Source organism: Ursus arctos, unplaced genomic scaffold (assembly GCF_023065955.2).
Source record: "Ursus arctos isolate Adak ecotype North America unplaced genomic scaffold, UrsArc2.0 scaffold_18, whole genome shotgun sequence".
Classification (NCBI taxonomy): Eukaryota; Metazoa; Chordata; class Mammalia; order Carnivora; family Ursidae; genus Ursus; species Ursus arctos.
The window spans coordinates 29,701,292-29,717,131 of record NW_026622852.1 but is presented as its reverse complement, the minus strand read 5'-3'; the positions used below and the strand labels follow the sequence as shown (position 1 = coordinate 29,717,131).

Below are 15,840 nucleotides of genomic sequence, written 5' to 3'. Positions count from 1 at the left end.
ACTTCTGAACGGATGAATGAATAAACAAAAGACCTACCTGATTTTTCTCAAAGACTTGAGCCCATATCTCATCTTCTTAAAATCTTCCCAACACGTGCCACCAATCGCGGGATCAAGTTCAAATGCCTTATCCTAGAATTCAAGGCCAACATGATCTCACCTCCATCTATCATCCACCACCACATCCCCCACGCTCAGCCCTTCCCTGTGTGTGCTGGAATTTTCGTTTGTGTGCTTGTTTTTTCTCAACTTCCTGAGTCCTCGTTTTCTGGTCATTGTAAACCTCACATTTTGGGGGCAGGAATCGTTCCTTCCGCACAGCTCATCCTGGGTGGAGCTGCCAATCCCAGTTACAGGCACACAGCACAGGTGGGACGGATCAAATCCTTTCCAGGAATTAATATAATCCCAGAAGGGAGACGTCTCTTTCCTCAGGCCAGTCTCTGCGGTGGTGGGGCAATGTAAGCCTGGGGCTGTCTGAGCAACCCCCGCCATGCGAAGAACTCTTATTCCTCCCTGGAGGGAAGGAGGCCAAATACAGAGAAAAGCAGAAGCAAGAGAGCAGACAGACAGTCAAACACACACACACACACACACACACACACACACACAGAACAAAGTGACCACATCACTTGAGTCTCTTGCAATCCCCGTCCTTCCTCCTGATTTCCAGAGCCAATACATTCCTTTTTGTGTGTTTGTTGTTTTGTGTTTTTGGCTTATGAATTTGGCTTGTGTCTCCCTTACTGACTAGTATTCAGTTGTACTGGATTGCTGACAGGTCCCTGAAGAGCACGCTGTCTCCTTCTGGCACTCTCCACAGGTTCAGACAAGGTAGTGCGCGCCATAACGAAGTCCAGAGGGTGCAGGACATGTGACAGTGGCTCTTGTGATCCATCCTCCTTGTTTCCTCGGTTCCCCTTCCGGCACCAGCACGCGGCCACGCTCAGATTGGCAGACAATATCACCCTGGACCTTCTCCTTCATGCTTGTGTCCACCGCCGCCCATACCTTCCCAGTCTCTCGGCTCCTCTGGGGCCTCCAACGTCTGCCTCTTCGGGGCCCCAGCCCCTTATGTATGTTGACAGCTGCTTCTGTCATTCTGGTTCTGCTTCTAGGTGGGGGACCTTGGACGCTGTGGGCTTCAGACCTTGAAAGTCTACAGTACAGACTCAGATCAAGTACCCAAAGCCCTCCAGCACTGTAAGGATGAACTCTTGGTGGCATACTCCTTCCCTTAGTGTGCCTCCGAGCGTCGGTCTGTTTCTTGGCCTGAGGTCCATTCAGGAGCAGAGCGAAGGCTTAGAGACCTTTCAGCCTCTGTGTTTCAATTGTGTGATGAGAACACCAGGTGTTCAGAGGAGGAAGAACGACAAGAGGTGGACAGGTTCAGGGGACTGGGGGATGTTGGGGACGAAGCAGTCTGCACTGGCTATCAGCAAACAGTGGTGACAGCTGTCCCGACATGGGGTGGGACACGAGCAACAGCCTGGCCGAGGAGCCTATGTGACTCATTTAAGTCTCCATGAGGACACTGAGCTGGTGGCCTTTGGCAAGCGACAGGAAAGCTGATGTCCAGTGAAGGGTCTGGAATGCCCAGGATTTTGACCTTCGTTGTCAGACACTGAAAGGGCTCAGGTTGCTTCAGGGCCTCTACCGGGAGGACCAGTGGTTATATCTATTCCAGGGCACAAGGAGGACGGAGAAGCCAGGGCGGGAACCTCAGTCTCCCTTCCTGCGGTTAGCAGAAGGAGTCGCTCCTCCTTCTGGCTGTCCCCGAACTCCCCATCTTGCCCTGCCCGCTTTGTGACCCGTGGCCGTGGTGGGCTCTGACTAAGATGGATGGCATCTTCACTCTGTGACCTCAGGAGCCTCCTGCCCCCCTCCTCTCTAGTTCCTGTCCATGCCAGGCAGCTCCCAGCCCCCCATCACTCGGTAGGTGGGCCGGTCCTCAACAATGCACTTCTGGGGCTTTCCAACCTATAACTGCCTTGTTTATTCTATGACTCATTAGAGATTCTCATCACTCTTCCATTTAGGAAGCCCCTAAGTGGAGGTTCTGGGCTGTGCGTGCTTTTGTTTTGTCCTCAATTTCCTTCCTACCTCAAGGACTATTTGGGTGGATTCACTTTGCCGAGTTTCTGGGCCAGCCCCGCTGAATGGGAGGAAGCATCCCGGCATGCCCCTTGCCTGGTGATTCTGTTTCTCCTGCAGGCTCAAGCCAAGAGCCAGAGCATCACAGACTCGGAGCCGCAGGGAGCAGACAGGCAGCCTCGTGCACGGGCTCCTTGCAAGGAGCTGACACAGACCGAGTCTGAAAGGAGCTCTACCGCTCCCCAGATAGGCGACCTGGAACAAGTGAGTTCCTGGGCCTTGACTTTTTTCTTTTTTTCATTTGTAAAGTGGAGGTGAAAATACCTACCTTGCAGGGTTATTAAGTAAGGTAAATGGGCCTTATAATAAGGCTGATGTTTAATAACCGGGAGCTGATATTAGGGTTCTTTTGTCCCCACCTCCTTGAAAGAACAAGGCAGGCTTGCCCAAGGTCATGCGTGGCACAGGCACAGTTCACCGTGGTTCTCCTGCCCACCCCACGCTGCCCCACCAAGGGCGAGACAACAGGCAGGCACGCAGGAGCATGACGGGAAAGCCTCCTGTTCTCCGATCATCTCCGAGGGCTGTGTCGCAGCGGCAGCGTGAGCACACCCGCCCCCGGGCCGCGTCCACATCAGTGGTGGAGAATAAAGGAACCAGGGGCAAAGAGTCAAACATTAGAAAATGCCTGGAAAAGATGTTTTTATGTTCACTTACATGGAAAAAAAAATCAAAGTATACAGCACGAAGATATATGTGTCTCAGAAAACTCATCCTCATGAACCTGTTGGTTCAACGGCAGTTGGAGTTCGAGAGTTGCCCCATGGAAGTCGTAAAATCAGGGGGTGGGGGTGGGGGGAAGGGCCGCCAAGGGAAAGGTAGCCATTAGGCGCTATTTCTTGTCTAGCTTCAGACCATTTGGAGCTTAAACTTTTCCAGCAAGTCAGTTATATAAACAGATGCCATACTAAACTATGATCGTGTAAAAATATCAAACTCCTAAAGCACGATGGCAGTAATATTTTAGGAAATACACATTAAAGTCTGGTAATATCAGAAAATACGAATGGGATCATTTGAGCAGTTCTGTCTCTGTATGAACAGCCAAGGACGGGTGTGTGTTATGGATGCATGAAGAATAAAGCATTCGGTTGGCACATAACTTAGATAGGGGAACATGTCTAAACACTGACTTTGTGAGAAAACATGAAGGACATCTTACACTCAGCAACAATGGTTAAAGGAGGAAATCACTTTCTGAAGGAAGCAGTGGGCAGAATGCCAAGGCCTTTGTTTTCAGCTCGCTCTTAACCGTGCTGGGATGCGTTCACACTGCACGGGGTCTCCTGCAGAATCTAGCACCAAGAGATGGATCAGATTTTATTTGTGATCTGAGTCCTTTATGTCTTCAGTTCTGAGTGTATTGAGGTATGTTTTCTTTGGTTGCTGTTGTGACGAATATGTAATAAAAAACTAATATTTACAACATTTAAACCTTTTAGATTTCAGTGTCAACTCTTCACATAAGAAAAACTGGAAAACTCTTAAGAATCATTGGAAGGTCATTACTTCCTGGCATCTGTCATGAAACTGTTTTCGATACACAGAACAATGAGCCTATTAGCACAGCCATAAGTTTTCTGGTCCAGAATCTTCCCTGCGCTCAGTGGGGAGGCCTGTCCCATGACCGCCATGTCAGCGGTTCGCCACGCTTCACAGTAGTTATCCACAAGACGCACTCCGTGGGGGCTGGAGCCGTGCCAAATGACCTTCTGGGGCCTGCAAATGAATCGTGCCACATTACTTTCGAGATCTCACTTCTTCGTGGCGTACCTCATTGAAGAACAGATTGACATAAGTCATGAATCAGGTGCAACTCCTGAGCCGTTCATGGCCTGACCCCACCACTGGGAACGTCACCCTTTCCAACTGGCTGAACGCCCTGTCTTCCAACCCCACCCAGCTCGTAGCTGTTCTCAGACCGTACTCTCTGCTTTCGTGAATCTGAGCCTTTGCTCACAAGGTCCCTTAGTCTGGAGTGGCTTCTCTTTCATTTTCAGACCAGGGATTCCTTCTGGTCTTTCAAAGTCCATTAAATGCCTCTTCTTACAGGCAGCCTTCTTGACTGTCAGCCCCAAATATAGATAAATCCTTCCTTTGTGCTCCCATCATCATTATCTGTTTCTCCATTTTACAATTACAGTGTTCTGTCTAGAACTGTAGCTAGTTGGTGACTGTCCTCAGTGAGCCTTGTAAAGGTTTGGGGTGATGTAGCTTATTATTATGGCTTCTGGGTGGGCATCGGGCCTGACATAGGGTAGACATTGAGGAAAGCTTTGCCAAGTCGTTCTAATCTTTTATTTATTTATTTTATTTTTTTAAGTAGGCTCCATGCCCAGCGTGGAGCCCAATGAAGGGCTTGAACTCATGACCCTGAGATCAAGACCTGAGCCAAAATCAAGAGTCAGACACTCAACTGCCTGAGCCACCCAGGCACCCCAACCAAGCTGTCTTGATCTTAATAGCACGTACCATTTCCACAGAATTAGAGCACAGCTCACAGCACAGGGTTACAGGGTCACCAAGAACAGCACTCCTTGCCACTTGCCGAGTGCCTACTGCGTGCTAGATGTTCTCACACCTGTCATTTCACGCTCCCAGCAATCCTGTGTACAGAGATGGTTATCTTGCCCATTTCACAGTGAGGCCGCTGAGGCTCAAAGAGTGGAGGAGGCGTGAAAGGTCCCTTATTAAGGTTCTGGCCTCAGGTCTCCTGGCTGCAAAGCTGGGGCTCTCTCATGGCCCTCAGCTGCCTCGCTGAGGCTCCGGGCCAGCAACAGCCCAGAGGGGCAGCTGGTAAGAGCATCCCATTGTTAGAACGTCTCCTAAAACTGCCTATCACACCACCTGCTTTGAGGGCTTACCCCCTGCTTACCAGGAGGGATCCGTCATCACGTCTCGGCCATCAAAGGAGTATATCGGAACATGCGTATTGAACTGACCTCCGTGGCCAGAAAAAATTGAGTCCCAGTTGTTGAAAAGTACTTGGCCCTGTGGAGATAGAAATGCCGCATTGAAGTCACTGTGCTATGGGCCTGCGAGTGACTATTTATTCATTCTTCAAGGCCGACAGGCTACCCCATGTCAGAGCCACCAGCCCCCATCCCAGGGCCTGGACAGAGCGGGAACTCAGGAAATGTTTGTGGTTTGATTTTACAATCCATCCTTGAACACTTTTGGTTTTATAGCTTATTTCTTGAGGTAATTTCTCTTATTCTAGGTATATAAAGGCTCCTGTCCATCAAAAGTATGTTTTAGATCTTTACTTTTATTTTTATTGATTTATTTATTTTTTAAAGATTTTATTTATTTATTTGACAGAGAGAGATAGCCAGCGAGAGAGGGAACACAAGCAGGGGGAGTGGGAGAGGAAGAAGCAGGCTCCTAGCGGAGGAGCCTGATGTGGGGTTCAAGCCTAGAACACTGGAATCACGCCCTGAGCTGAAGGCAGACGCTTAACGACTGCGCCACCCAGGCGCCCCTAATTTTTATTTTTAAAAATTTTCTACATATATACCAAACTTCAAATTCGTGCCAGGGCATGTGCCGCTCTGTACTGTAGGTGAGAGGGAGACGTCTCTCTCACTCCTTCTCCTGAAGGAGCCCAGTTCCCTTCAGTTATTTGTATTCCAAGAATACCAGTCATGTGAGTGGGTGAATGTGGCAGAACGGAACCTTAGGGAAAGAGACAGAAAGGGCCAGGTGTGGGGTCCAGATGGAACTTGCTAGCCTCGAGGTACCAAATTGGAGCACGGGGGTCACAGGAACTTAAGGGTCTCGAAGTATCCGTGAGATATGGTGAGAGGTCAGGATCCAGGATGTGTGTGAGCAGTGACAGAGCTGTCCCTCTGTGGCCTTAAAGGAGCCGGCTATTTCCGTGGCGGAACAGGGGTCCTACAAGGCCCTGCCTTGCCAGCGAAAGGGGGCAGAGAAATATCTGCCAGGTTTTAGCAGCTTAGATGTGCCGAGAGGACCAAAGTAGGGGGCAGGACAATGTGGCTCTGCTCTGGGACCAGTGCTCACCAGTTCTTCTCTGGTGCCGTCTAGCCAATGCCCTATTGAGAGCAGCCTCCGGTGGAACTGAGAGTCCCGGACTGGGCGTCAAGAACCTGACTTCTGTTTTCTAGTGGCTTCCGGCAAACTCCTTTCTCCCTCTGTGCCTCAGTTCCCACACTGACAATCTGAGGAAAGGATAACTCCCTCTTTTATTGGAAGTGTCTGTGAAGATAATGGATATAAAGCACTTTGTACTTGTCTGCTCTAAGGGTCCTACTGTCCAAGCAGGAAGGGCCATGGTAAATATCAGGAAACTGAGGCACAGAGAGGTTCAACTGACCCACCCAGCCACAGAGCTAATCAGGGACAGGCCGGGGCTGGAACCAGCACGCTTCTGATGATGTCAGGGAGTGGCAGCTGCCTACTGTCCCTGCGGAGACCAGTGCCTCCAGGAGACAATGGGAACACTGTTTTTTATGTTTACCTTGAGGTTCACGATCGGAAGGCTATATCTCTCTGCTTTCCTCACAACCGTGGAGAGGTCTTGCAGATGGGAGGATAAGAAGGCCCGGTAGGTGGACAACAGCCCCGCAGCCCGGGCCTGCTGGAAGCACTCAAAATCAGCTCGAAGATCCCCAGAAAATGGCGTGTTCAGAGCAACCAAGTGCAGCTAAGAAAAGTAAGTTAAAAGAGTTAGAGGCAAACTCCGGCCGGCATACTCATCTCAGGTTGCTAGTAAGACCCCGGACTTCCTGGGCCGGAAGGCGCTACAGGTGGTCTCCTTCGTCTCTGGGCAGGAGAGCTCGGAGCCCAAGCAGCGGGCTGAACCACTCTCGACGGTGGCAGTGTCTTCCGTGCAGGAGAAAACAAAACAAAACAAAGCACTTCAGAGATCTGAATCCAGTGTGCGGGCCATTTGCTGGAGACTCCTGGGTCTGCCCTGGTTCAGCTTCCAAGAGGTTTTAAGCCAGCTTTGGTCCTGGATCCCAGAGCTACAGAAAGCTATCTGGCCTTGCCCTTTCCTCTACTGCCCGAGTAGGCCTGGGGCTGATCATGAGGGGCCAGAGGGAAAGGCACTGAAAGGAGAAGGTCATGACATTTCTTGCTAAGACTGCCGGGTAGACCCTTTTAGAAACTAGGGGTCACACAGTAACTCGAGCCTCACATTCCTGCCACCTTGGGCAGCAGCCAGAATAAAAGTCCTTCCATAGTCTGTTTTCTCCCACACGTTCTCTCCCCAAACCCATCCCTCTCTCCCGGCCTTCATGCTGTGCCGTGTAGAATGCATTCTGTGGCATGTGTCCAGGAGTAGCCCTCTCCCTCCTCGACGTCACCTCAGGAGTGACTTTGCCCTCACCAGCAGAAAGCTGGGGAGGGCTGGTGCAGACCCTAGGTCCAAGTCTCCAGAAAAAAAATATTTCAAGATATCTTAAACCAAAAGACGTGAAATGAGCCCTGTGGGGTGAGGCAGGAGGTGGTCTGCGCTGCCTCTCTGGTCTGAATGTCCCCGGCACCAAGCTTCGGTATGGCTCCACACCGAAGGTCGCCATATTGGCATTCTCCAGCTCATCAAGGGTCCGGCCAGGTGGGCAGAGCTCACCATGAACCACAATATCCAGACCGCCCCATGCAGTCACTGCACTTCTCGGGACATTCTTCTCCATCTCACCACCCCTTTCCTTCCCCATTTTGAAGAGAAGAGACCCCATGCATGCCATACCTCCCAGTCTCCTCCTGTTTATTCATTCCTGGTTCTGCCTGTATCGCCACACTAGCTAGAGGTCCAGCTCAAGCACACCCCCTGCTCCCCAGCTGAGACAGGGCTTCCCCTGCAGCCCTCCCAGCAGCAGCCTGAGGAGGGGGAGGCGGCTGCCCCACACTGCTCCCTCACCCGACCACTTTCAGGCCACCGGACTTCCAGCCCCACACACCAGCTCTGTCTTCCTCCCTCCCATGGAGCTGCAGACAGCACCCGAGGGACGAGACCCTGTGGTCTCCTCACCCTCCAACCAGCAAGCTTCTGGTGGCTACACCCAAGGGTGTTCATCAGAGGATGGCGTCCCCATACCAGGGGACACCTAGGGAGGGTGACAGGTACATGCAGGGCTTCCCCGCCGGGCCTCCAATCCCACCCATCTCCAACTCTCCTTTTTTACAAAGATCCATAAAGAGATGTCTGGAATGATGGCTGTTTCCGAATGGTGAGACTGGGGGCTTTGTGCTCTCACGTCTGTATGTCTCTAAGGGCCGGGACATTTTTAATAACGAATATGCTACCATTTTTATGAAGACAATACTGTTTCAACAATCAAATGTTAAAAGGGTGATCCGGGGGATGGTTGTAGTTTTGGTAAACTTATCAGGGATTTACTGTTTGCTTCTCCATTCTTTTTATTTACTGTCCAAGTTTTCTACAAAATACTTATGACTTTAGAATTTATAAGATACTATTTTAAAAATCCTTCAGCTGCTGCCCTAACTTCTCCCTTCATGGCTGAGCTTTTGGAAGGGTTATCTCCACATGCTTCTCTCTTTCCTCATCTCACCTCCATTTATTCCTCAAGCACCTGGAATCTCGTTTGCACCCCTCCACGCCCCAGATATGCTCTTCTCTGGCTTCTAAATTTGGAGGCCGCCATTTTGTTCTTTTGATGGACCTCTCGGCAGCGTCTGACACTGCTGGCTTCTGCCTTGTTTGGCATTCTTTCTTCCTCTTGGGCTATGGCTTCTATTCATTCTCGTGGTTCTTCCATCGGTTCCTTTCTGCTTTTGCTTCTTGGACTCCAATCTCTGCTCAGGGTGCAGACTCTCTTTTGGGAGTCCTGCCACCCCCTCACCCTTACCATGGCTCGGCGGAAGACTCCCAGGTCTGCATCTGAGGACCAGGCCCCCGATCCGACTCCCCGCGGGCGGCCTCCACTCACATACCCTACGGGTACCCCAGACTCACTGTGGCCCGGATAAGGTCCTGCCTAACGAGTGGCAAAACCACAGAAAACACATTTGTGGTGCGAGCCCAGGCTTGTTCTTTGAAAATGCCCCCAAGACACTCGCCCGAAAGAGTGGCCTTAGGCCATTCAGTCTCACTCTCTTGGCTACGTTTGATTTGGCTGGGAGTAGGCGGTGAGCCCAAGATGACCCGTGTAGACGACCTCTCCCCAGACCCCAAACTGAGCCAGGTAGTACTGGGCTCTGTAGCCGTAAGATCACCTGCAGTTAGGGCCACGATCAGTGCCACGGCAACCCAAAGTGGCGTGCGAGCTTTGTGGACATGACCTATGTGTGTGTGTGTGTTGGGATGGAGGCGGAGGGAAGGAGGCAGGAAGAAAGAGCTTTGCAGAAGCTGCCCTGCACTGGAGCAGACGAGGAGCAGGGACGGGAGTCCCACAGGCCCCGTGGGACATCCTGCTAGTAAGTGTCAGGAGGTTCCTGCGATTATCCGAACAAGATCTTCACTTAAGCTAGCAAAGGAAAAGAGTCAAGAGTTTTAATTCTGGCAACAAAATGACCCTCAGGAAGGAAACCAGCACCACTCAATTATCCAAGCAGAAACCTGGGCATCGCTCCTGACCTCCCTCGCCTCACGGCCCCATATCCACACCACAGACCAAATCTGTCGCTCCTGCCTTTTTATTTTCTCTCCAATCTTAGTTTTCTACACGTTCAACGCCAATCTTAGAGACTCTTTTCTTATTTAAGACCCTTCAGTGGCTCTTCATTGTCGGCTGGAACAGGTGAAAGCCCTTAGCTTGGCTTACAGGCCCTTGCCCTCTGCCAACTAAACTTCTCCCTTCTCGGCCTTAACACCTGCCTCTTCAGCCAGACGAAGTACCTGCCGTCACACGAAACCCCAGTGCTTCCCCTTGCCTCCCTCTGTTCCACATCCCTTCGGCCTCGAATATGCCCACTGTCTCCCTCCCACCGGGCTCTCTCCTGCTCTCAACTCTCCTTTAGGTCTGAGTTCAGAGGCTCCCTCCTCTAAAGAAGAGAGGATTCTTTGACGTTCCTCGCACCGCCAGCACCCCAGCACCGTGAGCGCCTCGCCCCGATGACTTAGCAGCTATTGTAACGACCTGTTGTTCTGGTTTGCCCTTCTTGCTGGTCTATGGCTCTCGGGAGGGACCGTGCTCCAAGCACGGGGCGAGCACACGGTAGACACGCACGCGGCATTTGCAGGGAAAATGCTGAACCGTACTTACCGCAGGCCTCTCGTAACTGACACTTGAAAGAGGCATCAGCGGAGGCGGAGGGAGATGTGGCTGTTACATAAAAGAGGAAAACAAACGGTCCTGAATAAGCATCCAGTCTGTTCCTCAGGGTACACCGAGGAGCAAGTGTGATACTTCAAGTCGTCTGCCCCCCCACCCCCCACAAAGACATGATGCTCAGGAAGGGAGGGGACAGTCCCCAATCTTTTACAGAGAGCCACTGAACCGACGAAGCGCGAGACCCGTGTCTTAGAGCCAACTCATTCACTTCATAGAGCAGTCAGCAACTCAGAGCCTCAGTTTCCCGAACGGCAGGGTGCAGATGGCAAGACCTGCCTCAAAGGGTTGCTGTAGGGCCGAAAAATGGACCAGGGAAGTTGCCAATGTTCTTATCAGGCAAAGAAGTCTCAGAGTGCAAAAAGTAAAGGGCTCTTCCAGATCTCGTATGCCGACCGTGATTTCACAGGGAGTAAACTGAGGCCGAGGGGTTGGAAGCCCATTGCCCAAGAGGATTCAGCTACAACATGGGATTAGCAAGTCTCCAGCCTCTGGGCCCAGTTCCTCCTCTGCTCTCCCGTGAGAACATTCTGCTGGCACTGGGCATTTCTGGCCCTCCGCCAGACCTTAAACCATGCAGAGTTGGCTGGCCAGAGTTTGGAGAGCTCGGTTCTGGACACCAAGGGGGACTTCACGGATGCTGACGAGGGAAGGAGCGAGAAGTAAGGCAGGGCAGCTACTCACGTTGCTGGAGAGCGCGGGGGGCGGCGGGCTGTCGGCGGGAATGGGGATCAGTTCTCCCAGCTGAACGGAAATAATATGTTGAAAGTGAAACATCAGCTAGAGATTGTTAGCCTATTTTCCAAACAGAAAAATGGCATTTCCAGGGGTAGATTATAATTTCTTAGAGGGTCTTTGGAGGCCGTTTGTTAAAAAGAAGCTTAAGGATTAACCTGTAGTTTCTTCCAACCATCGCGGACCCGAATGAAGAACTCGGTGCTGTCCCTCAGGTAGATGAACGTCCCTTCAATAACCAAATGTGCTTTCTGCAACATGTCATCCATGGTGCTAAATGCCGTCACCTGTCAGAAGATTTGCCATTCCCGGCAGTGCCGTTATCGGTAGAGCGGCGGCATGATTTGAAACACCGGCCGCCGCGCATGCAGGCAGGAGCCATCCCCCGACAGCCCGTGAAAAGGCTCTTTGTGCCTTAGAGCCATATGTAACGTCACTAATAGCCAAAGGACATTCTTTATGAGGAAACAAACACACCAATTAGCTTGGAGCACAAATCTGAACTGTAATAAATAAACGAGAACAGGAAGATGATCTCCCAGGAGCACAGAGCCAGTCAGAAACTGCACACAGAGTTGTCTTTCTTGGGTCTTGGTATTAGCAAAACCATGGGGACGTTTTGCCGCTTGCATCTGTGTGGCCGCTCGGTGGCCCTGACATAGGTACGTGTATTTAACTCCTGCCGTTCCTTAAAGAGTTTTGCGTCTGTTTTCATTTGGAATAAGAAACCCAAGCCGGTGAGCAATTGTACTTAGGTTTTGAATCTGTGTTGCCCAGTTGGGTAGTCATAATACTAAATACGCGAGAGGCAGTGGGGGTCTGTCATTTCTCGGTCTAGAAAATGGCCACACATTAGCCATCCAGCTTGGCACAGCCGCAAAGCTACCAAAATCTACGGAAAAGCATCACACCTCCGAGAAATACCGGCCAAGAGAGCTTTTAATGTTCATCTCAACTGAGAAAGATCATGAAAAGTTAATTTTCACCTAGCCTTGAAAATGATGACTTTGTGCACTGAAATGGCCTTAGACATGCCCCGAAGGTGCCAGGTATCAACATTCCGTCAGCTGCTGGATGGTTTTTGCCCTTGGCAGCCACATTTTCCAGCTAAAATCCAGCCAAGCTCCCAGAGCGTTCCCAGGACTCCTGACATCCTTGTGAGGTGTTAGTCCCTCTTCCTGTGCATCGTCATAATCTCGAGGGCTACACTCTGTGCCCATGGTGTGCAGGGCAACGAATGTACGAGAGATATCCCTGCGCAGGAGAGAGAAGGCAGAACGCGCAGGGGAGATCTGACCAGCACCGGGCCTGCTGTGATCCTGTTGACCCTCTGGGGCTTCTGTTTTTGGATGTAATCGAATCGGGTCTTGTGACAGCTTAGTCAATTAAGGATTAGAAGGGTGGAGCCGAAGTCAGAAATGCTTTTGTAGGGGCACCTGGGTGGCACAGCTGTTAAGCGTCTGCCTTCGGCTCAGGGCGTGATCCCGGCGTTATGGGATCGAGCCCCACATCAGGCTCCTCTGCTATGAGCCTGCTTCTTCCTCTCCCACTCCCCCTGCTTGTGTTCCCTCTCTCGCTGGCTGTCTCTCTGTCCAATAAATAAATAAAATCTTTTAAAAAAAAAAAAAGAAATGCTTTTGTATTCTGTATCTTTTTACTGGGTAAATCACCTAAAGAGATCATAAATAGCCTCTGTACGTGGAATTTGTTCCAATTCTACGGCCATGGAGGCCTAATTCTTACCTAAAAGGTGGGCCAGCCCGTACACACTATGGCTGAAGTTCTAAGGAAACCCACCCAGAGCAGAAGGAGGACCGCACACGGATAATAACACTGACCAGGTTTCTGGATCCGGGAAGCCCGGGCTGTCCTGGAGGGCCGGGTGGGCCTGGAAGCGCCACAGCTAAGACAAAGCAGAAAAGAAGAGTTACAAAAAGGCACACTCTCTGCAAAAGGCCTCAGATGTCGGCTGGCCACCGAGGGGAGCATTCACAGCCCCGTTCAGAAGGCCGCAGAGCACTGCACCTTGCAACTGTACCGGGGGGCGGGGGGTTGTGGGCCCGGGCAGGGACTCAGCCACATTGACAGGCTTGGGAAAGAGCTGGGATTCTTGACCACAGCCCTGGATGAAGCCACACTAGGACTCTGCAGTTTTGTAAGTAAAGGAATTCCTGTTGTTTCTGCTGTTTGTACAGGTCAGTCTGAGTGGAGTTTCCCAAAATGTCCCAACTCATGCATGTTACCTCAGCCTAGAGACAAGCAGGGAACTACTGGACAGAGGAAGCAGGCTCAGAAAGAGGAAGAGAAGATGCTGGGCTGCAGCAGCAGGGCAAGGTAGTGCGGTAACAGCAACAGGAGCCTCGGCCTTGGGGCCGGGAGACATGGACTGCAGCCCCCGAGCTGTCGTGTCTCAGCCGTGTGATCTCGGGGAAACAACAAGCTCCCTGCACCCCTGCTTCCTCACCTGTGAGATGTAAACCAGCCTTTCCTCTTTCCTGGGCTGTGGTGAGAACAGAGAACAGATCGAAACTAGGGGTGTGCCTTGCACAAACTGCACGGCATCCAGCCAGAGGTTCGCAGTGTTTGAAGGCTCAGTGCCCTCCTCCCTAGAAAAATGCACGTGCCCGTGCTCTCCTTCTATGTCTCCAACCCCCGTACCCTCCCCCCCAAGTCTGCAAAGCTCTTGGCAGTTCAGGATGTTTTTGCATGTTGCAGTAAAATTTTTCTATGAGATTTTTCAGGTGCAAGTAAGTCCGCAATTCTGACATAGGACTTGAAAATCATTACATAGGTGCCGAATGTCTGGTGACGAGACGGTTGGAGGACTTGGATTTGGACCCCAGCCAAGCCTTTACTAGTATTTGTGACCTTGAGCAAGTCTCCCAACCTCTCTGAGCCTCAGTGTCTTCATCCATGAAATGAGTTGTACAGTAATATCCCTTTCCTCTCCCTCCCAGGGTCGCTGTGAAGATTAAATGGGCTAATTGATAGGAGAACATTGTGTAAGCTGTGGATGGCCACGCATTAGGGGAGGGCAGCCCTTAGTCAGTGGAGCGAGGAGCCCTGGGCGGCATCTCACGTGGAGATGCTATGAACGGCAGATTCCCTGCACCCTGCAATGCCCTTCCTCCTCCTGCAACTCCTGCTTATCCCCCAAGGTTATGTTGGCACCTACGGTTTTATCTGCCTGGCACCTTCTTTCTTTGTGGGACCAGGATCCTCACCTTCTCTTGAGAGCTTCCCCTCCCCTCTACTTGGATTCAGAAGGCCCGGTCGTGTGCTCATGCGATCCCACCTTCTGGCCACAGGTGACTGGCCCAAGGTCAGGCATCTGGGCCGGGACACGTTCGTCAGAATTCTTCCCTAGGACTTCTCCACCCCAGGACCTTTCAAACTAAAACCAAGAAAGAAGGCCAAGATTTCTAGCTGGCTGTGGAAAGTCTGAGTTGTCAGTAACCATATTTCCCACCGTGCAAGGGATGTGGTCTGTGGTGAAGAAACGTGAAGCTGGTGCACAGAGAGAAGCCGAAACAGGAGCTGGCCAGAGATTCCTCACAGGGGTCGAGTCCCCAGTTCTGGCTGTGTCTGAGGTCCTGCTGTAGGCCGGTCCCTCCCACAAAGAATGACTCACCTCCTTCTTCACATCCAATATATTTCTCTCTGCTTAAGCTTGTTTGAGTTACATTTCTATCGCTTGCAGCCAAAAAAATCCAAGACTAAGTGAAAGGCCCAATCCCTAAGTCACCTCTTGTAAAGTCCTCCCCAATGCCCCCGACACTTTCCTTCCCAGGGGTCCTTCCACTACACACGACTCGTGCCAGTGCAAGCAACAAAAGTGACACATTCATGCTACAATGCCTGCTTTTCTACCAGGGGCCCAGTAGGAAGAACACAGGCTTCGGAGCTACGCCGATCTGGGTCCACACCCTGTCGGTGCCCCTGGTTAGGCGTGCGACCTTGGAAACGTCTGTGGGTCTCACTTTCCTCATCTGTAAAATAGAGATGCTAATACTTTCCTTGAAGGGCTTTATGAGACTTCCATGAAATGATGTAGGAGAATGACGAGCCGAGTGCCCGGCACTTGGTAAATGTTCAGTAAAAGGAGATTCTCTTCTGCTTCACCCACTTTAGTTTGAGGGAGTGAGGCAGCTACGGGTAGGGAGACTTTTATAGAGGGTTAGAATCAACGCTGGTCCTCAAGTCCCCTCAGGGCCAGGCGTGGACAAAGCAGCCAAGAAGTTCCCACCCACACATGAAAAGACGTTCCACGTCATTAGACTTTGGGCAAAGGCACATGAAAACCACCGCGAGCTAGCACTTCCCGGGAACAGGTGCTGGCTGGACTAAAAGGGGTAGAATAATAACAAGGGTGGGTGAAAGCGAGCAGACACCGGAGCCTGCCCGTGCTGCTGGAGGGGATGCAAAAATGGGGTAGCCACTTTGGAAAGCAGGTTAGCAGGTCCTCCAAAAGCGAAACAGAGTGAATATGTGTCTCTGCCACCGGGCAAGGCCACGCCTAGGAGCACAGACCCGGGAGAAAACCTATGTCCACACAAAAACATGCACGAGAATGTTCCCAGCAGCATTATTCCCACCAGCCGCGAAGCGGAAACAACCCAGGTGTCCGTCAGGCGCCGAGTGCATCAACAGAAGCTAGTGTGTTCACACCATGGACAATTACTCAGCCGGA

At 51.4% G+C, this 15,840-nt stretch overlaps 1 protein-coding gene across 2 annotated transcripts in view; it reads right to left on the bottom strand.

Moving 5' to 3' along the window:
• Window positions 1-2,779: 2,779 nt before the first annotated feature.
• The window catches only part of COL15A1 (collagen type XV alpha 1 chain), a 101,326-nt gene continuing 88,265 nt past the window's right edge, over window positions 2,780-15,840 (bottom strand). For both annotated transcript variants that reach the window (XM_026506149.4, XM_026506150.4), the window contains 7 exons: window positions 12,989-13,053; window positions 11,309-11,437; window positions 11,100-11,159; window positions 10,350-10,409; window positions 6,635-6,820; window positions 5,030-5,145; window positions 2,780-3,873 (listed from right to left, as the gene is read on the bottom strand). In XM_026506149.4, coding sequence (XP_026361934.3) covers window positions 3,660-3,873; window positions 5,030-5,145; window positions 6,635-6,820; window positions 10,350-10,409; window positions 11,100-11,159; window positions 11,309-11,437; window positions 12,989-13,053 — 830 coding nt within the window. In that variant the 3' untranslated portion in view covers window positions 2,780-3,659. The remainder of the gene's footprint in view (window positions 3,874-5,029; window positions 5,146-6,634; window positions 6,821-10,349; window positions 10,410-11,099; window positions 11,160-11,308; window positions 11,438-12,988; window positions 13,054-15,840) is intronic.